This window comes from Grampus griseus (assembly GCF_964374135.1).
Source record: "Grampus griseus genome assembly, chromosome: 8".
In the NCBI taxonomy this organism is placed as follows: domain Eukaryota; kingdom Metazoa; phylum Chordata; class Mammalia; order Artiodactyla; family Delphinidae; genus Grampus; species Grampus griseus.
This window is the reverse complement of record NC_139002.1, coordinates 72809052-72830233: the sequence shown is the minus strand read 5'-3', so window position 1 is coordinate 72830233 and position 21182 is coordinate 72809052. Positions and strand designations below refer to the sequence as shown.

At 42.9% G+C, this 21182-nt stretch overlaps 1 protein-coding gene across 2 annotated transcripts in view; it reads left to right on the top strand.

The window, feature by feature from the left end:
* The first annotated feature begins 5162 nt into the window (after window positions 1-5162).
* SERGEF (secretion regulating guanine nucleotide exchange factor) overlaps window positions 5163-21182 on the top strand; it is a 218745-nt gene continuing 202725 nt past the window's right edge. The window contains exons 1-6 of one of the 2 annotated variants that reach the window (XM_082660681.1): window positions 5163-5230; window positions 8726-8861; window positions 10055-10210; window positions 11185-11279; window positions 15501-15561; window positions 20063-20176. In XM_082660681.1, the coding sequence (XP_082516807.1) occupies window positions 5171-5230; window positions 8726-8861; window positions 10055-10210; window positions 11185-11279; window positions 15501-15561; window positions 20063-20176 (622 nt within the window). In that variant the 5' untranslated portion in view covers window positions 5163-5170. The remainder of the gene's footprint in view (window positions 5231-8725; window positions 8862-10054; window positions 10211-11184; window positions 11280-15500; window positions 15562-20062; window positions 20177-21182) is intronic. The other variant, XM_082660682.1, reaches the window with a different exon arrangement.

Here is a 21182-nt window from a genome sequence, read left to right as displayed (position 1 = left end):
AAACCTTTTGAAATATTGGTTAGGTCGTTTATAGTTAGTGTATTTGGTTGCAAGGAAATCTATGAAGCAAACTATGATAGATAGCAAATAACAACAAATCATGTATACTGTATCTGGTTTGGTTATTTTCATACAACTTTGATCATTGCAAAGAATCGTAGTTATTGAATTTTTAAATGATGGTATTTCAAATCACTCTATGACAAAAGCACACTAAAGTAAATGTTAAAGACACAACGATTATAATTCACATCTTCAGAATAATGGAAATATTTAATGATTGGTTTCAGTTCTTTCTTCTAACCTCTGAATTTATGATATTTGGTAAATGAGGAGTTCTGAGAGTCTTAGAGTTTTCATGCATTTTAAATATATTTCTTCAAATATATGAGAACAGAATTGAACCAAAAGTGTGGTTCATAATTCTTAATCAGTGAGTTATTACTCAGAGACATAGATGGTATGTTCCTGACTTTTTGAAGAATGCTCCAAAATCTGGTTGTCAGTTGCCTGTATTTCTTAATCTGCCAATTCTGTCATTTGGAGTTATACAGTGGTTATGACATGCCAAAGTGTACAGAATTATAGTTCATCATTAAATTGCCTTCCAAACTGAAAAAATTAAAAATCCTGGAATTGTCTAAAGGAACACATAATAGAGTTCATATATTAATTTCTAGGAAATGTATAAAGATACTGTGGTCTTATTTCAGTTCGTCTTTATTTTACTATATGATATACACTTATGACTTGCAAGTTTGTTATTCAACTGGATAATAAAAGGACACAAAATTCATGTTCTCACTAAGCATTTTTTTTGTCAAATGTATGTTAAAAACTGATTTAAATGTATATTAACAATTTCATTAGTTTCAGAAATCTGTAAGTTCCTTATACTTCTTTAAAAAGCCTACAAATATGTGATGTAAGGGAAGCCAAACACACCTGGAACCTAGAAACCACTTTTTGGAATTCTTGATAAAGTCTCAGTCTCATGTTTCTCATCTGTAAAGTGAGCTAAATCTACTTTACTGGGTTATTGTAAGAATTATGTTGTGAGAGGACTTGTAAAAAGAAACATTAGCCATATGTAAAGAATCATTAATCTCCTAATCAGAGATCCCCATAGCTTCTGGATGATTTTTATCTTCCTTCGGAGGGAATTAACTTTTGCGTCGAGCAGATAGCATATAATGGCAGGGGAAGCTTACCTTAGTCCTAGCAGGGATTAAGCCAACTTGAAGCTGCGTTTCAGTCTTTGTGAGGGCTGGTTTATTTCCAGTTCACCTCTACTCTTACGGTGCAGCCCTTTAGGGATCTCAAAGGAAAGCTACGTGTGTGTACCAGGGCTTCTCCTTGGGGACCCTGGACTCCTACTTTTCTTTACTCTCATTCCACCCCACCTCCCGACACCATAAAATTGCTAAAAGTACTGTTCAGTTTCTCAGCTTCTCAGCTGCTGCTTTCAGCCCAGTTTCTTAGCCTCCAAGTCACTGCTTGCTAATTAGCAAATGCTTCAAGCAGAAAAGTAGTGCCAAATATAATCTCTCAGCTTTTAGATCTTGGCCCTCCAAGTTCTGGCTGCTTTGATAGCTCTCCGATGACTTGAAACAGATTTTAAAAATATTTCCCCCCAGTTTTTCTAATTGTTTTTGGTGAGAGAACTGGTCTGTAGCTAACTAATCTGCATTTATAGTGGAAATCTGACCTTGGAGTAACTCATTTAACTTCTTTGAGCCTTAGTTTTCTCATCTATAAAATAACGATTCCAACAATACTTATCATACCAGTAATATTGAGAGGATCAAATAAGATCATCTGAAAGAAAAAATTCCCTAACCTGTATAGTATAGAGAGATACTCTGTATACTTGAAATACTTTATATTTTCCTCTTATGGGGAGACAAATCACCTGAAAGTGATACCAATTTAAATCTAGCTCCATTCAAGAACTGCAACTCAACCAAGCTGCTAATGGGAAGAGCTACTCAGTGGTACGTACATAGGTGAAATCGTAGCTGCATTTCAACCCATCTCAACACTTCCAAGGAATTGTATTATGGGATATAACATCATAATATAACTGTAAGTTAAAGTTACAGTTAATATAAATTGATGCATGTATATTCAAGGGATGAAATTGGAAAAAAACTGTATCCTTCCAGACCCTCTCTCTATGAAAACTGACTCTGGGTAGTTCCTTCTTGCCCCTTTGGATGAAATCTCAGGTCCCTGTCTTGAATTTTCTGCTCACTCTAAGTCCTTAGCTTCTAATCTCCCTCTCCACGCCCCCCCCATTTCAGTATTTTCAAATTCCAGTGTTCTGTACAAGTTCAAAACATTAGATTTTAAGGTTAAAGTTTTTCTTCTTCTCTAGAACTGAGAAAGGAAGAGGTGTGCTTTGTGTCTTTATTTTCTCGCTCCTTTTTTCTTGCTCACAAGGGTGCCTCTGGCTTCTCCAGGGTTTGGGGATGGTGGTGGGGAGGAGAGGTAAGGAGTAGCAAGTTCTTTTTGGTCTGATACTGTTGTGAGTTGGCATATGTGCTTTCTGTACTTGGTAAGTATTTAATGCTGACTCATTCTCTGTGGGTGTTTTGAAACACCTTCCCGCTTCTTATTTCTTGGGATCTCTTGATGTGGGTAAACACACCTCTCTGACTGGGCTGTTGAATTCATCTCGCTCAGCCTCTAGGAATCTAGTAGTCAACTCTCCTGTGGGTGTCCCTTCAGCTCTCCAGAAATTCCCTTGGACTGGGTCTAAAACCATCCCCTGGCCAATTTGCTCATGCTTGGGAAACACTCACATGGGAGATACTCAGACATTCTTTGTCTTAAAAAAGACATAAAAGACCTCTGGGCATGAAAGACCTCTCCAAAGCATCAATCTCTTTGCTGAACTCTCAGAGCAGTTATCTGGCCACAAGCCATTGGACATTTCTCAGCACGAACTGGACAGCAACCTGCCCGGCCCCAATCAGGAGGGATACATGCCAAGCTCTCTTAGTGGCCCTGCTGACGCAGGCCTTTCCTTAGACACGAGATGGGCAAGACTCACAGCACATTGATGACTACCACCACACATCCTATCAGAATGCTCTCTCAGCCTCTCCAACCTCTTTCATAGCCTGGGAGCCATACACTGATTTCTAGACACCTCATTCTCAGGTTCTGCTTTGGTGGTTTTGTACCTCACTTTATTATGTGGGAGGTATTGGCACTTAATACCTTAGGGTCTTAGCCAAAATGGAGATGGGAAGGGTCCCATTTTTACACTATCACACATGCTTAAAAGGAATGGTCAGGCAAGAGGGATGAGATATGGGAACATATGTATATGTATAACTGATTCACTTTGTTATAAAGCAGAAACTAACACACCATTGTAAAGCAATTATACTCCAATAAAGATGTAAAAAAAAATGGTCAGAATAAAAAAGGCCACTCATAAAACAGTCAGCAAACAGTACAGTTTTTGCACATCAAGTTCTCTTGAGAATGAAGAGCTGCTTTGCCTTTCTAAAGTTTGCATGTTTATTAGCATGGTCCTCCCTGTTCTCAAGATGCCACAGGCTGGAGAGGTAAAGGTGAGGTGCTGCCCTTAAGTGGTCTTAAGGCAGAAACACCAAGGAGTGGGTGGAGTGGAAGAATGGGAAGGACTGTAAGAGCTCGGGGAGACACTTCTCAGGGCCTCCAGGCATAAACGGTGATGAGTACTGGAGGCTTGTGTCAGTAGAAGGGTCAAGAACTACTGAATATGGATTATCTTCTTTAATGTGACCCCATTTGTACCCACAGATAATGTGTGGCTTGGAAAATGTGGGTTATGTACAAAAAGTACAAAAAAGAAAATAAAAATGACCTGTAATCCACCACCCAGCGTGTGCGTGTGTGTGTAAAATTGGTATAATATTTACTTTAATGACATATCATGAATATTTCCCTTATTTATTATCTTCCAGAACATGTTTTTAATGGCAGCCTAGTATTCAATTGCATGGCTATATAATTTAATCAATCTGATTTTGGATTTTAAGGTAGTTTCTAAGTTCTTTACTATTATATGTAACCCCATAATGAATAACTTGCAGTCTAAGGGTTTGTGCATAGTTCCATTTTTTTCTTGTGATAGGGGAATAGAAGTGGAATTACTAGCTAAATATCTAAGTATCTATTTTCATATTCCTAATATGCTTTGCCACATTTTCCTTCAGAAAAATTGTGCTTATTTAGCTCCTACCGGTAGTGTATGAGGGTGTCTGATAAAAGCCATTTTATATGAAAATTTTTGGTGGGTGAAAATTATCCAGTTATTATCCAAGTTATTATCTTGATGATCGGAATCCGGGCCAGGGCCATGCTGGGAGCGCTGACGGTTAGAAGGCCGCCCCGGGAAGGAGTCAGTGAGAACCAGCCTCCTTAGTTGTGTCGGATGTGTGTTCTCGCTCCGTGCCAGGCGCTGAGGGCGACGGCAACGATGCAAGACACTACACTCGCCCACCAGGAAGCTCCCTCCGATTTTGCAAACTGCACACCAAAGCGGGCCCAAAGACAGTTCGCCCTAAGACACTGGGTCAGGACTCTTTCCACCCCCTCCCAGGCTCAAGTTCTTCCCCATCAAAGGGTGATGCAATCCCCGTCCTGTCAGCCATTCTGGGCTGTCGTGGGACTCTAACCTGAGGGAGCTTTGTGAGCTTTTGAGCGTAGTGCACTCGTATAGAATTTTCACTCAACACAAGGAGTTCGAGGGGAGGAGGGAAAGAGAGGCAGAGCGTCCCAGCGAGACCGGAGGCCGCGGGCGGAGACGCTCAGAGCGCGCCGGGACTGGGTGACTGGGGGGCGGCTCCGTGAGGTACTTACTCTCTCCCGCCGGCGCCAGGTTAGCGGCAGCAAGAGGGAGCGGTCCGCGGCCCCGCCCACTGCGCGGCCCCCTTCCAACCACAGACCCTTCCCAGTGCCGGCCCCACACCCAAGTCACCAATCCCTCCCCAGGCCGGCCCGTCCCTTGGCAAGCCTCTCCCCAGGCGGGCCCCGCCCCCGCTCCGCCTCCGCGCTTGCCCCACACCTCAGACACCAATCCCTCCCCCGTGCCCGCCCCTCCCCCTGAGAGCCCGCCCCCGCGCCAGCCACCACCCCCCCCCCGCCACCGGAAGTGCCGTCGGAGCGTTCCAGCATGGAGCGCGAGCCGAGCGCCACGGCAGCCGCCCCTGCTGCGGCCGCGCTCTTCGCCTGGGTACGTGACTCCGCCTCCGGGCCGTGGCCGCTGGGACTGAGGGGTGCACAGACGCTGGGAGCGCCCGGCCTCGGCGTGGGCGGTCCTGGGGCCAGGCAGCCGAGGTCCGAGAGGCGCTCCGGGTTGGAGGATCCTGGGCTGGGGGCTGAGGAGGAGAGGGCGGGGAGGGAAGGGTTTTCATGGGGTGACTTAAGGCTTCTGGCTGGTGGGGTCCAGACCGGAGGGGCGGCGGCGCAGTGGGAAGAACCTGCCTCCAGGACAGAGCGTCTGGGTCCGCGACAGACTTCAGGCCCGGATAGCGCCGGGAGAGGCGGAGCGGAGGGCTCTGTGGAGAGAGGATCTCCCCGTCCCAGAGCCCCGTGGGGCCACCTGTGCCCTTCACCCTCCCATTGCCAGGAGGATGAAGGCCTTTCCCCAGCCCCACCCCAGCCTGGCCGGAGCAGCCTTTGGTGTGGGGCCGGCGGTGTTGGGCCGTGCACAAGGCGGAGACCCTGCATAGTTACTGATACTCGGCTGTGACCGGGTCTTGCCTGCACGGAGGGTGTGGGAGTCTGCGCTGGTGTCGATTTGACGGGAGCATTGAGAGACAGGGTCATCTTTATGTGTCGTGGCTGGAAGAGAGGAGAGTCTGTGCACAGGAGTGTGTGGCAGGCAGCCGACCAGATGCACGGGAACAAACATAGTCTTGTAGTTCTTCATAGCACATGCTTGTAATGAAACGTATAACTTGTTAATGTCGGTCTCCTTGGCCAGAATGTAGGCGTCATGAGGGTGGGTGCCGTGCATGTCTTGTATGGTGCCTGGCTTGTGCCTGGCACGTTGTAAGGTGCTCAGTACATATTTGTTGACTAATGGATGAATGAGTACCTGTTGTGTGCCGAGCTATGTGCTGGTCTTTTGGGAACAACAAAAGAGTGAAAGACTTCCAGCTCTCGTGTTGGGGGCGGTGGGGGGAAGAGAATAAGACCTTTACTGCTGTTACAACCAGTATGTATAGACTAATTTGCAAAAGGGCGATTATCAGTACCAGGCAGCATTTATTGAGTGCAAGACTGCTGCAGACCGGCAGAAGGGAGAGCGTGGTGTGGCCCGAGGTGGTCTGGCTGTGTCTTTGGGGTGGTACTGGAGCTGGGGGTGGAATTAGGGATTGAATGTGTGCCTGGGTGGGTGCTTATCCCAGGCCAGGGACTGGGGTCTGTGTAGACAGAGGAAACATCTGACAGAAAAAGCCTTTCATATATGGCCTCGTCAGTACTGAAGCAAAAATACTGTTGAACCTAACTTCGTTGCTGTGCTTGGAGGCTTGCTGGTATTTTCTTCCTGAGGCATTATCTGTGTGGAGGGGTGTATTAGTTTGTTGGGCTGCCATAACAAAATACCACAGACTGGGAGGCTCAAACAATGGAAATTTATTTTCTCGCAGTTCTGGAGGGTAGAAGTCTAAGATCAAGGTGTCAGCAGGTTTAGTTTCATCTGGGGCCTCTTTGGCTTATAGATGGCCTCCTTCTTGCTGTGTCCTCATGTGGCTTTTTCTGTGGGTGGGAGCATTCATGTGTTTCTTCTTATAAGGATACCAGTCATATTGGATTAGGGTCCCATCCTTATGACCTCATGGAAGCTTAACTACCTTTTTAAAGGCCGTATCTCGAAAAACAGTCACAGTCTGAGGTACTGGACGTTAGGGTTTCAACAAATGAATTTCAGCAGAACACAATTCAGTTCATAACAAGGGGATTTACCTTTTTGGATATGTGTGTGTGTGTGTGTGTGTGTGTGTGTGTGTCTTATGTCTGGAGTGTTTGTAAGGAAGGCAAATACAGCTGTAATAGATTGTATTAAAATTTCCTTTTGTTTTGCTTTATGATGGATTTAGGGCCTCTTGCTGCATTACAAAAATTTGGTGCCATTGTTTGAATCTCATAATGCTGGCTCAGCAACCTGTAGCCCTGGTAATGGGGCAGCCATGGAGATCTCATGGCTAACAGAGAAATCCTCTGCACATGCTTTCCACTTCACACCGTGCAAGTCTTTCATTTGCTCTTTCCTGAGGGACTCATAGGGTCTTACATTAATTCACTGTAAAATATATGCACACCTTCTTTGGGCCAGCACCATTTCAGGTGTGGGGGAAGTAGCAGTGAGCAGAACAAAGCTCCTGCCATCATGGAGTTACTTAACTCTCTGAGCCTTAGTTTCTTCATCTATGAAATGAATGATAATGCCCCCCACCCTGTGGAATTAAAGGGGAATGCCCAGCACACAGAGAAGCACTCAGTAGTTGGTTGCTAATATTGCCCTGAGGGCCTCTGGGACCTGTGTCCCTGCATGGCTCCCTCGTCCAGCATGGAGTCCTTTGCAGCCCAGATGGCTGTGGAATAGACCACAAGGGGCAGGAGTTTGTATATATGTATGCATTTTTTGGTAGTTATTATAAATCACTTTTTTTCATTCAGGTGTCTTCAAAAACAAACACATTTTAAAAATTTTACTACTCAAGAACCAACCAGCAGTTGGTGGTTGGAGAAATTATAAGGATTTCCAGAATCTTAATAAGATTTTCCCTGCAGGTCCATAATCCCTTATCTTCAATTTTGAATACAAAAAGCTCTGTAAACCCAGAACTGACCTGACATGAGGCTGTTTATAGTCTTTGCCCACTAACTATTTGTACTGTTTACTGCAGAAATAATGCTGTTTTACTTATGGGGTGCTGCTCCCAGACCTTGCAGCAGTGTATATGATTTATATACTGTATTACTTTTCTAAAGTCTATAAAATTCTGAGTCTGAAGTACATCTGGCTGCAAGGGTTCCAGATTAGGGATTCTGGACCTTTATCATATAATAACGACAACAAACATATTGCCCATCAAGGGGAAATCTGTTTCCTTAGAGGAATCTCACCACGTGAATCTTACAGTAACAAAACATTGTACTTGGAAAGGCCCTTAGAGGTTGTTGCCAACCTCTTTCACCTGTTTCAAATGAAATAACAATGGTGTGCCTTGCTTGAGGGCACAAAATCCTCAGCTAACTTTGATTCCAGAAAGTCATTGCCAGTTTTCCCAGTGAGGGTGTGGGGAGATGGGACAAGAACTAGTCCTAGCGTATTTCCCACCCACTTCGTTCCTATTTTTCTTGATTATTTCTTTCCGTGGCTTCCCTAGATAATTACCGTTTATCAGAAGGAACTCCTATGCTGTCCGCTAAAGGCAACACATGTAGGCTGGGGCATTGGAAGGGGAAGGCGAAGAGTATCACTGGATGAGTTGTGGATGCTGAGAGCTCCTCTCACATGGAAATTGTGGTGTTCTGGGGATGGGGCCACCGTCCAAGTGTGGGTTGCGTATAACAACTTCTTAAGAAAAAGTCTATGAAATCTCATCTGTTATAAGCTCTGAGAGGAACGTGAGGGTGAGAAAGATAGGGACAGGTAAATTCAAATTGACAGTTGGGGTTCCCATAGTTTTTCGTCCTTGGCTTATTTTATCCCTAGGGTGCAAATAGCTATGGGCAACTTGGCCTTGGCCACAAGGAAGATGTGCTTTTGCCCCAGCAGCTGAGCGACTTCTGTAATCCTGGATGTGTCAAGAGGATCACGGGAGGAGGGGGTCACTCTGCTGTTGTCACAGGTAACTTCCTTCAAGAATATATTTTCTCTCATTTTCTTATTTAGACATTCTCCCCTAGGGTGTTATATTACTATCTTTCAACCTTTTGTATTTTGCAGAGGACAACTTTTTTGTGAAGGAATCACGCTACCATCAGAGAATGGCAGATTGTCAGAGCTGAAAGGATTTCAGAGATCAAGGCCACCCCTCTTTTCCCCTCGCCCGCTCTCCAAATGAGCCTCAGAGAGGAAAATTGCTTAAGGTTACAAGACAAGTAGTGGCCGAGTTGCAACATATATTACATTTTATACCATAGATTGATATTTAACTTTCATATATGAGTTAGAAGTCTTGGCAGTTAAGTCGAATATTCCTTGAGAGCAAGAATTTTATATTTTCCATAATCTTCCCTCAGAGTACCTAGGATAGTACTTAATAAGTACTACAAGCGCTATAATATTGCAAAGGAGGGCATATTGCATCCTGGTTAAGAACATGAACTCTGGAATCAAACCGTGTGGGTTTAAATCCTGGTTCTCTTAATTGTTAACTGTGTGGCCTTGGGCAGATTACTTAATTTCTCTGTGCCACAGTTGCCTCTCTGTTACATGGTGATAATAATGATGAGAAACAATGAGTTAACAGGGCTGTATTATGACTTTCATGAGTCCTTGACACTTTTGCCTTTGTGGACACCTCCTTCCATAAAGAAATATTTAAAATTATGTTTACAGCTGCACTGACATAAAGATTAATATAATCCAGGCTAGATTTAGTATTACATATTCCTATTACATATATTTTTTTATTAAAAATTAGATTAAAACCTTTTTGTGGGCTTCTACAAGTATGGTCGGCCCCAGGCACTGTGCCTGAAGGATAAGTCAGCCCCACGCCTGAGGCCCTCAGAAGAGTACTTGGCACATTCTGCATCCTGAATAAACGTTGGCTTTTATTGTTATGGCAGATGCTCAATTTGGTAATTGATTGGCCACTGCTGTAGGACTTGGAGTTTCCATTTAGATGTTAGATTGGAGCCCCTTGGACTTGTGCCATTTGGTCCAGAACACATTAACATGCATGGCTTATTAACTTGGGTGGGAAAAAAGTTAGTTGGGTCCATGACTCCAAATAATTAATGAAATCCTTTTGCTCATCTTAGCAGTTGTAATTTCCCCTGTTCACACTACCCCTAAAACCTTTATATTTTGCAGATGAAGGAAGCCTTTTTGTCTGTGGCCTGAACAAAGATGGGCAACTGGGGCTTGGTCACACCGAGGATGTCCTGTACTTTACCCCCTGCAAATCCCTCCTTGGATGTCCCATCCAACAGGTGGCCTGTGGCTGGGATTTTACCATTATACTTACAGGTGAGTGTACTCCTAGGTAAATCTTTATCACCACAAAGGCTTTGGGTGAGAAGAGCATGATGTTGGGCCCTGATTAAATGAAATCCTCGTTGTATTTAAAAACACACACATGTGTTGTCTCTGGTTGTCAAGGAAAGTTGCAGGGTGCATTTTGCAAGGAGGGTTTTAACAGTAAAGGAGATAGGGCTGGAAAATCTGGACTGTAATTATTAGAATCTAAACAATAGCTCTCATTTATGAAGTACTTAGTGTGGGCCTGTGTCAGAGTTGTAGGGAGTCAGTAGGTAACACTCTGTTTCTTGCTCACATTTGGGATCAGTTGTGAGACAATCACAGAGCAGTCAGACAGGTAGAGATCAAATTATCAGCTTTTTACTGATAAAGGCTAAATTGGAGGGCAAGGTTAATTGTCAGGCCAAGAGGTTCTGCTAATACTCCTCTGATCCAAACCCACTCCCCAAACTCTAGGCCTCCCCCGTAGGGGAAGCCCTTACTATGTGTCAGCCCAGAGTGCCTGAGAGGAAGGTGCCAAAGCCATACTGTCCTGTTCCTTCTCCCAAACTCACCAACTGGCTAGGTTACCCCTCCTCCCCTAGAAAGCAGTGAGAATGGGGAAGGGCAGGGAGAAAGGCCTGGAGTATATTAAAATTATGGAAATTCCATCTCATGGAAGTATGAAAAGTGGGAGATAAGTATCCTCCATCCCAACACTAGGCACATGGCTAAGCATTCTCCACAGCTAACTTGTCATTAATTAGGTGGTGTAGTGGATAGCCTGTGTAAAACGCTTAGCCCAGTGCCCACTGTTTTTGTTCCTAGGGGGATAGAGCAGGGCGTATGGACTGAATGTGCTGGAGCCCAGGGCCCCACTCACTCCTCTCATTCCTTTTGCTCTTCTCATCCTTCAGCATTTACCCATTTGTCACAGATGTCTTACTTCTTAGATTTGCAATTCAAGTATTTCTATTTTGCAGAAAATGGTCAAGTTCTATCATGTGGATCCAATTCCTTTGGCCAATTAGGAATTCCTCATGGGCCTCGAAGATGTGTGGTCCCCCAGGCCATTGAGGTAAGGACAGCCCCTAATATTGAGCTTGCCTGTGTACTGTGAAAGTGTCTCCAGGTATCAGTTATCCCTCCCTGGACTAAAGACTGGCTGGGTCCCTGAAAACCCATGGGGTAGTTAGAATTTAAGTTGAAAAACTCAGGTTCTCCTGGGAAAAATTAGGTTGGAGGGATGGATATTGTGAGTGAAAAGCCTCTGTTAGCTCTCATACATGTTATAATTTTTTGTGAAATAAAACAATAAAAGTAATATGTCTTATAATGACATTAATGACATTTTACAATTCTAAAAGTCGTCATAGTGGAAACTGTGTTAGAAACAGGTCCAGTGGGAATTGACTCGCCTAAAGACAGTAAGTGAGGCAGATGGCATAGGCCTGCACTGTCCAGTGGGAATGTCATGTGAGCCACATATGTAACTTAAAAGTGTCTAGCAGTGCCATTCAAAAAAGTAAAAAAAAAAGGTGAAATTAATTTTTAAAATAACAGCTTTATTGAGATATAAGTCGTATACCATAAAATTTACCCTTTAAAAATGTATGTTTCAGTGGTTTTTAGTATACTCACAGAGATGTGCAGCTACCACCATCATCTAATTTTAGACCATTTTCATTATCACAAAAGAAACTGCGTACCCAATAGCAGTTAACTCCCATTTTCCCCTCCCACCAGCCCCTGATGACTGCTAATCTGTATCTGTGGATTTGCCTATTCTGGGCATTTCACATAAATGGAATCATACAATATGTAGCCTTTTGTGGATGGCTTCTTTTACTTCACATGATGTTTTTAAGTTTCACCCAAGTCATGGTATGACATGGTAAAATTAATTTTAACAACTTTTAAACTACTATAATGTAGCCAAACTATTATTATTTCATTTTATATGTCACCAATATAAAACTTTATTAATGAGATATTTTATATTTTTTCATTTATATGTAGACTTTTTTCTGGTGTACATGTTTTACTTAGAGTATATCTCAATTCAGTCTAGTCACATTTCAAGTGTTCAACAGCCATGTGTAGTTAGAGGCTACCATATTGGACAGCACAAGTGTAAGATAGGATGCCTGGTTTTAGTTCAGAGCTCTTTTCACTGCATCATACTTAAAATGTACACATTTTTGTGAAGATTATATTGTAAGCGAACTTTTAGAGGAATTATGCTGGAATCTAAAATGAGTTTCACCACCTAAGCTGCTCCACTCATATCTAATTTCCTTAAACAGTGACTAAGAGTGGGAGATCTGTTTTCACTGGAGAGAGCTTAGGTCTGCTCCTATCACTTTGCTGAATTCTAATTGCTGGTATTGTGGGGTATTATTTGGGGTCATGGTTTGGGCTGTTCTAACAAAAATATTATAGACTGGATGGCTTAAACAGCAAACATTTAATTTTCACAGCTCCAGAGGGTGGGAAGTCCAAAATCAAGGCACTGGCATTTTTGATATTTGGTGAGGGCTCACTTTCTGGTTCATAGACAACCATCTTTTTTCTGTGTCCTTACATGCCACCAGAAGGGGAAAGGCGCTCTCTGGGGTCTCTTTTATAAGGGCATTAATCCCATTCATAAGGGCTCTGCTCTCATGACCTACTCACCTTCCAAAGGACCCACCTCCAAATACTATTATGTGTTGGGGATTAGGTCTCAACATGCATTTCCTAAGAACACAGACACTGAGTCTGTAGCACATGGTATGCATGGAAGTCTAGACTCTGTAGTCCCTGTTGTAAGAAGTGCTACAGCTTCTAGTTGCAAATAGGTAGCTTTTTAAGAACACTATGTATAAGTTATAATTAATTTAGCTTAAGTCACATGGTTAAAGAAGACAGAGAGGAGCAATGGTTAAATATGTTGGATGACAGAATCAGAAGGTAAAAACATTTTGACGCACTGTATCTTATAGAACAATGGGAGGAATGTGCCAAAGTGAAGTATAAGAGAAATTCATTCATTTATTTAATAGCAACTATTGTGTGTAGGTGCTGTATTTAGGCAGGGGGGACAAAGGTGAGTAAGACCCAATCCTAGCGTTCGAGGGCCTGTAGTTTAGTAGTACATGTTAGATACAGAAGTACCTAGATGCATTACCATGTTAGAACTATGATAGATGCATGTATAGCCTCGAAAGAGAGTACTGGACTCTTTTTAGGGGAAGGTGGGGTGAGAACAGACTTACGCTGAATCTTGAAAGTTGAGTAGAAATTTCCCTGGCTTGGGATAGAAGGATGTGCAGAGTAGGTACAAAAGAAGCACATTACAAACAGAAGGAACTTTGTGAACTAGGGTATAGAGCATAAAACAGGAGGGCTTGGGATACTGCAAGCAGTTTAGTATGATTGGAATATAAGGAAGTGGTAGAAGTGCCAGTAGGGATCGGGCAGGCAGGGAGGTAGTGTCTCTAACAGTGAGTTAGAGAGGGGCCTCATGGGATAGTGTGGGGGGTGGATTGAAGGAAGATTACTCAGAAAACTCTTGCTAATAATCCAGATGAGAGATGATCCTGCCCCAAATGAAAGCAGCAGTAGTGGGGATGGAGAAGAAGGAATTGAGGTAAGTTGGTTTGAAGAGAGTGACTCCGCATGTAAAGCCCTTCAGTTAGCTTTGAAAAGGAAAAAAAAAATTTAAGGGTGGTATATTCAAATTGTATGAGCAGTAAGATTTGATCTTCCACAAAGCTAATGTGATTGTGGGCTGAATTGATAGAAATATAGTCTCCAGAAGAAGGGAGGCCAGAGCTCTGTCCTTCTTTGTGCTGGTCACACTGCATCTAGGATGTTGTGTCCTGGTGTGGGTTTGGTTCTTAGGCCCTGGGCACTGAGGTGAATAAGACTCAGACCCTGCCCTTGAGGACTCTAAAGTTTAGAAAGACACTGTGGATCTGTAAATAAGCAAATATGGTAAGGTCCCATAGGGGCTGTGATTGGTGCATATACAGTCCCTTAAGAGAGAGAGACTGAGTAACCAGAGCATAGAGGAGAGAAACCAAGAGGGGGAGGGAATTTGAAACTAGGTGATGGCTGATGGAATTGGGGATGTTTTTCCTAAAGAAGAGATGTGTATTAGTTATCTATAGCTGTGTAATAAGTTACCCCAAAATTCAGCAGCTTAAAGCAACAAGCATGTATTATCTCACAGTTTTGGAGGGTCAGGAATCTGGGAACAGCTTAGCTGGTCTCATGACTTTGCAGTCAGCCAGGCTGCACGAGGTCTGCTGGAGGCTCAACTGGGCTGGTTCCACTTCCACGCTCTCTAATGGACAGGAGGCTTTAGTTCCTTGCCATATGGGCCTCTCTATAAGACTGTTTAGACATGGTGTCTGACTTCCCCGAAGAGTGATGAGAGAGAGAGAGAGAGAGAGAGGGAGGGAGGGAGGGAGGCAGGCTGGTCAAACAAGAAGCCTCAATGCCTTTCATCAGCTAGTCTCGGAGCCACTTATCACTTCCTTATCCTATTCATTAGAAGCAAGTCACTAAGTCCAGCCCACAGTGAAAGGGAGGGGAATTAAGCTGCACATCTTGAAGGGCGAAGTCTTAAAGAATTTGGGAACCACAAGGTGTCTTAGGACATGACAACTGTCTTCAAATGTTTGGGAAGCCTTGTCAGAAGCAGTAGGCAGATAGGTTTGGTTCCACCCAAGGAGACAGATGGAACCGTGCAAAGATGAGCAGGCACCTGGGGAGGTGGTGAGCCCATGTCACTGGAAGTAGGTATTTGACAGGGGTTGTATGACCACTTGGTGGGGTGTTGTAGACAGGTTTCTAGCATTGAATGGGGATTAGACTAGATCAGAGGTCAGCACACTAGAACCCTTGGTAAAGTTTTATTGGAACACAGCCATGCCCATTCATGTATTTATTGTGTATGTTGCTTTTATGTTACAATGGCAGAGTTGAGTAGTGTGACAGAAACCATGTGGCCTGCAAAATCTAAAATATTTACTATCAGGTCCTTTACAGAAAATGTTTGCTAACCCCTGGACTGGATGACCTTGCAGGTGCCTCCTAGCCCTGAGTGGCATTGTAATATGGTATTTTAAAAAGATTTTGCCTTTTAGGGATACATACAGAGGCGTTTATGAGTGGAAATGTTGGGAATTGGGAGCTCCAAACCAATCAGACACATAATGAGGATCATGCTGTGTTGTGTTTGGGCATAAATTACATAAAATTTTGTAGATGGATAATTCTGAGATTGCCGTCCTTTTCTTTGTTTTGACAGCCCCTGAGAGAGAAGGTTGTTAGTATTGCTGCTGGACTCAGGCATGCTTTAGCTGCAACAGGTGATCATTTTGCTTTTATTTTCTTGATAAGCATGTAATAAGGAGACACGGAGATTTGGAAGAAATAAACTTTAAGGAGTAATTCAGAGTGTCCTGCTGTGCTGCAGTCTGATTAAAAGGAGGTGACATAAGGCAGAAGTCATGTGGGAAAGCCTTTAGCAGGTAGGGAGGAAGGAAATGAAGTTGTCTAGCTCTTTGTTATGTTCTTAGGCATGGTGCTAGGTTCTCTTGATTTAGTTAGTACCTCATTTAATCCTCATAGGCACGCAGTGATGTGAGTTAAAAATTTTTTGTATTGAGGTATAGTTGATTTACAATATATATATATATATATATTTTTTTTTTGTGGTACGCGGGCCTCTCACTGTTGTGGCCTCTCCCGTTGCGGAGCACAGGCTCTGGACGCACAGGCTCAGCGGCCATGGCTCACGGGCCCAGCTGCTCCACAGCATGTGGGATCTTCCCAGACCGGGGCACGAACCCGTGTCCCCTGCGTCGGCAGGTGGACTCTCAACCACTGCGCCACCAGGGAAGCCCGATTTACAATATTGTGTTAAGTTTTAGGTGTATAACATAGTGATTCACAGTTTTTAAAGATTATACTCCATTTATAGTTGTTAGAAAATATTGGCCGTATTTCCTGTATAATATATTCTTATGGCTTATTTATTTTATACATGGTAGTTTGTACCTCTTACATATGAAGAAACTGAGGTCCAGAGAGGCTAAAGTGTTTGTCTACAGTTATACAGGGAGTTAGGAAATAAAAGGTGAGCTGGGATCAGAGTCTAGGACGGGCTGGATTCCAAGACCCACATTCTTTGCCATGAACTGCATTACTTTCCTAGTGGATGTAAATGTTTATTAATTTGAATGCTTCAAGTGAGCTTGTCTCCTGTACTGTGAGAGGGTGATGCACATAGGGCTGACGGTGTGTGTGAGGCTGAGGGTGGAAAGTGGAGGAGGCGGTGACCCTTTTTTCTCTCTTGCTCATTTTTCTGCTTTCTGTTGCCACTTCTTTGGGCTGAAGGACAGCCCAAACTGGCTATGGCAGCCGAGGCTCAAGCGTTGGTGAGTCCAGTTGTGGAATGGGGAGAAGAGTGGAGACGAGGAAGGATTCGGTGCATCATGGTGCTGGCGGTCACTTGGCGCTTAGTGTGATTATACTTTTTGAAAAACTAAGCTTTTTATTTTAAGGTAATTGTAGATTCACGTGCAGTTGTAAGAAATGAAACAGATCACACTCACTCTTTGCCCAGTTTCTCTCAGTGGTAACATCTTGTGAAAGTATAGTGTAATAGCACAACCAGGATGTCTTGACACAGTCAAGATACAGAACAGTTCCATCACAAGGATCCCTCTTATGGCTCTTTTGTAGCCGCACCCACTTCCTACCTACTCTCACCACTTAGCTCTTTCGTTCTCCCACAGTAATGTTGTCATCTTAAGAATGTTATATAAATGGTATCATACAGTATTTAGCCTTTTGGGGTTGGCTTTTTTGCTCAGCACGATTCCCTGGAGATTCATCCAAGTTGGGAGTATGAATAATTTGTTCCTTTTTATTACTAATATTCCATGGTATAGAGGTACCACTGTATTAGTTTGCTGGGGCTGCCATAACAAAATGCCACAGAGTGGGTGGCTTAAACAACAGGAATTTATTTTCTCACAGTTCAGGAGGCTAGAAGTCCAAGACCAAGATACCATGAGGGTTGGCTTCTCTTCCTGGCTTGTAGATGCTGCCTTCTTGCTGTCTCTTCACACGGTTCTTCCTCTATGCATGCATGGAAACAGAGAGAGATCTCCAGTGTCTCTTCCTCTTTTTAAAAGGACACCAGTTCTGTCAGATTAAGGCCTCACTATTATGACCCATTTAACTTTTATCACCTCCTATAGGCCCTATCTCCAAATACAGTTACACTGGAGTTTAGGACTTCAATATATGAATTTACAGGGAACACAATTCAGTCTATAACAACCACGATTTGTTTAACCAGTCACCCATTGAAGAACATTTGGTTATTTCTGGTTTTTAGCTATTAAGAATAAAGCTATAATCATTTGTGGACAAGCTTTTCTGTGAACATAAATTTTCATTTCTCTGGGATAAATGACCAGGAGTGTGATTACTGAGTTGTATGGTAGTGATTATGCTTTTATAAGCAGCTTCTTCTCTTAGAAATTAGAAGGACCAAAGAATTGCCTGTCATTGGTTTCCTTGCCCCTTTCCTACCAACATTTTGTGATTGCTAGTCTTATGTGTACATTTTTGTCCAGTTAACAAAGCAGCACAGTTCCCATTATGTGTTTGATTAATTTAATTGTAAGTCCTCCCCTCCCCCACTTAATCTGTAAATATTTCTGCCCACATCTCTAAAAGATAAGGAATTTTTCTGAAAACATTACCCAAAAATACCATCATCATACCTACAAAAAATTATCAGTAATTCTGTAATTTCATCAAGCATCTAGTCAGTGTTTAAATTGCCCTGATTATCTCAAAAATATTTTTTTATAGTTTGTTTGAATCAGGATCCAAATTAGGTTTATCATTGCAATTGGTTGATATGTATCTCAAGTCTCTTTCTCTCTTTTTTAAAGTTTATTTATTCCTTTTAGTTTTTTACTGTGATAAAATACACATAAAATTTATCATCTTACCCATTTTTAAATGTACAGTTGAGTGGGATTAAGTACATTCACATTATTGTGCAACTATTACCAAAATCTGTCTCCAGAGGTTTTCTCATCTTGCAAAACTGAAACTCTATACCCATTAAACAATAACTCCCCATTCCCCCTTCTCCCAGTCCCTGGCAACCACCATTCTACTGTCTATTTCCATGATTTTGGCCACTCATACAGGTACCTCATATAAGTGGAATCATACAGTCTTTGTCTTTTTGTGGCTTATTTCACTCAACATAATATCCTCAAGGTCTATTCATGTTGTAGCAAATGTCAGAATTTCCTTCCTTTTTAAGACAATGATATTCCACTGTATGTATATACCACATTTTGCTTATCCATTCTTCTATTGATAGACACTTGGGTTGTGACCACATTTTAGCTATTGTGAATAATACTGCTATGAACATGGGTATACAAATATCACTTTGAGATCTTGCTTTCAGTTCTTTAGGATATGTACCCAGAAGTAGGATTGCTGGATCATATAGTAATTCTATTTTTAATTTTGGGGGGAATTGCCATACTGTTTTCCATAGTGGCTGTACCATTTTACATTCCCACCAGTAGTCACAAGGTTTCAGATTTCTTCACATCCTTGCCAACCCATGTTATTTTCTTCTTTTTTTTAATAGTAGTCATCCTAATGAGTGTAAAGTGGCATCTCATTGTAGTTTTGATTTATATTTCCCTAATGATTAGTGATGTTGAGCATCTTTTTATGTGCTTATTGGCCATTTGTATATTTTCTTTGGAGAAAAGTCTTTTCAAGTCCTTTGCTCATTTTTGAATTTTTGTTGTTGTTGTTGAGTTTTAGGAGATCACTGTATATTTTAAATATTAATCCTTTATCAGGCATCTCCAGTCTCTTTTAATCTTTATGTACCTTTTCCTCTCTTTTTATCCTCTTGCAATTTATTTGTTGAAGAGATGGTAAGTTTTGTTTTATTTCAATACTGTGTTTTGCTCACATTGTGCTCAATCATCATCACTTATATTTCACAAAGCATGCTTGTCTGTTTACAGCCTAAAGGACCATTGGGTATAGGATACTTCTGGAGGAGCAGTACCTTAATGTTGCTGTTGGATAGTGAATCCTAGTTACACACATCTGACTGTAGACAAAATAACAATATTTCATCTATGCATTTGTATGAGGTTCAGAACATGGGTACATGAATTAGAGTCAGTGAATATGGAAATAAAAGGCCATTCCATTGAAGTAGTGGCTATTAAGAAGCTATCTTGCAGTCGTAAATATGTATTTATTTGGTGATTAGGAATCTTTGAATTCATCTTGGTGTAGTAGAAAAGACACTACATTAGGTGTAGGAGAGTTAAGTCCTGGTGTTTTCTCTGCTACTAGCTCCCTGTATGACCTTGGACAAATCACAGCTCCTCTACAGGGCCTCAGTTTCTCATGCAGTAAATGTGAGGAATGGACGTGGTAAGCTTCAAGGTTCTTTCCTGCTCCATCTGGAGTCTCAGTTGTCCTTTCAAGTTAATCATGAAAAAAATGCCATTCCAGTAATTTGACTCTGGAGGAGTGTCCTAGAACTTTCTGGAGGGAGTTTTACTATGTTGGAATTTCCTTTGATGGTCTTAGATTGCTCTGAAGATTGGATTTGTGATTGACTTGGTGGTAATCCCTATGACCAGCCATAGGGCCTCTTGAGGCAATAAGCTTTTCCATAATATGCATGTTAACTGAGCATGAATTGGGAATCTCTCATGGCATTGAGGTTCAAAGAGCAATCTGGTCTTAATCCAGATAAAGATTTTCTTTTTTCTTTCCTGCTCCGCTGGGAAGCTAGTGGCATTGTGTTCCAGTGGGGAACTGGTTTGGCATCATCTGGACGGCGGTTGTGCCCTGGGCAGACTCTCCCACTGTTTTTGACAGCAAAGGAACCAAGCAGAGTGACAGGTAAGGTCCTTACTTCTTCTGAATCCTGTATTTATTCTTTGTTTGGAAATGGAGACACAGGCATGCAGAAAATGGGTAAATGGAGTTCTGCGTTTGCTATTTCTTGGTCTCTCTGTCTTAACTGTCTCCGTTGGCTGGTCTACTAATTTGCTGGAATTTTTGTGGGCCCAGTAAAAGTACTCCTCTTTGCTGCCAGAGTTTGGAATCCATTGAGAAGTAGATGCGAGTCAGGTGGGTGGAAATCAAAATGGTAGCTCTAGAGCTGTTACAAGTTAGGTTGGAAGGCATGGCTTAGGTGTTTGCAAATAACGTGTAGCAATAGTGAGCCTCCGGGTTCTGAATCCCAGATTGAATTTACCCACCAGGCACCTGAGCAGCTGTATGCATTCAGTCCTGCTAAGCTCGTGGTGCAGCTGAGACCACGGAGGAGGTGCCCTCTGCAGGCAGGCACATCCCAGAGGGAGAACCCACAAGGAATGTGCCTGCCTGCCCAGCTCCTTCTCCCGAAAGGAAAGCAGGAGCGAGTGAGGATGTGGAGAGAGGGGCTAGGAGCGTTCCCCGAGGGAAATCTCTCTTCATGGGCACACGAGGAGTAGGTAGGAAGGGTGCTGCCCACAGGGCTCTTGGTCTCTAGGACTTTCTTTCTCTGTCTCTCTGTCTCTGTCTGCTCTACACTCTCTTCGTGGGCCTTTATCTCTCTGTTTGTAGCACCATGTCTCCACCTCCTCCTCTTCTTCCTCTCTCGCTCTGACTTTGTGACCCAGTTTACTGAGGGTTAGCTGTAGGAAAAACCTGTCAGGAAACCTCTACTCTCCTCTAGCTCAGAATAAGGGAGGGATTTTTGAGGGCAGTAGGAAGTGGGGAGAGGAAAGGGAAGGGTGAGCCGCAGTGGAAGTGTCGTACAAGTTGTTGGGATCGTTCTGATTCTCTTAAGTCCCCGAGGCTTTCCCCTGTTGCAGGGGTGAGGTTAGTGCCCTGAAGCCCATGTGTTGAGTTGGGGAGGGTT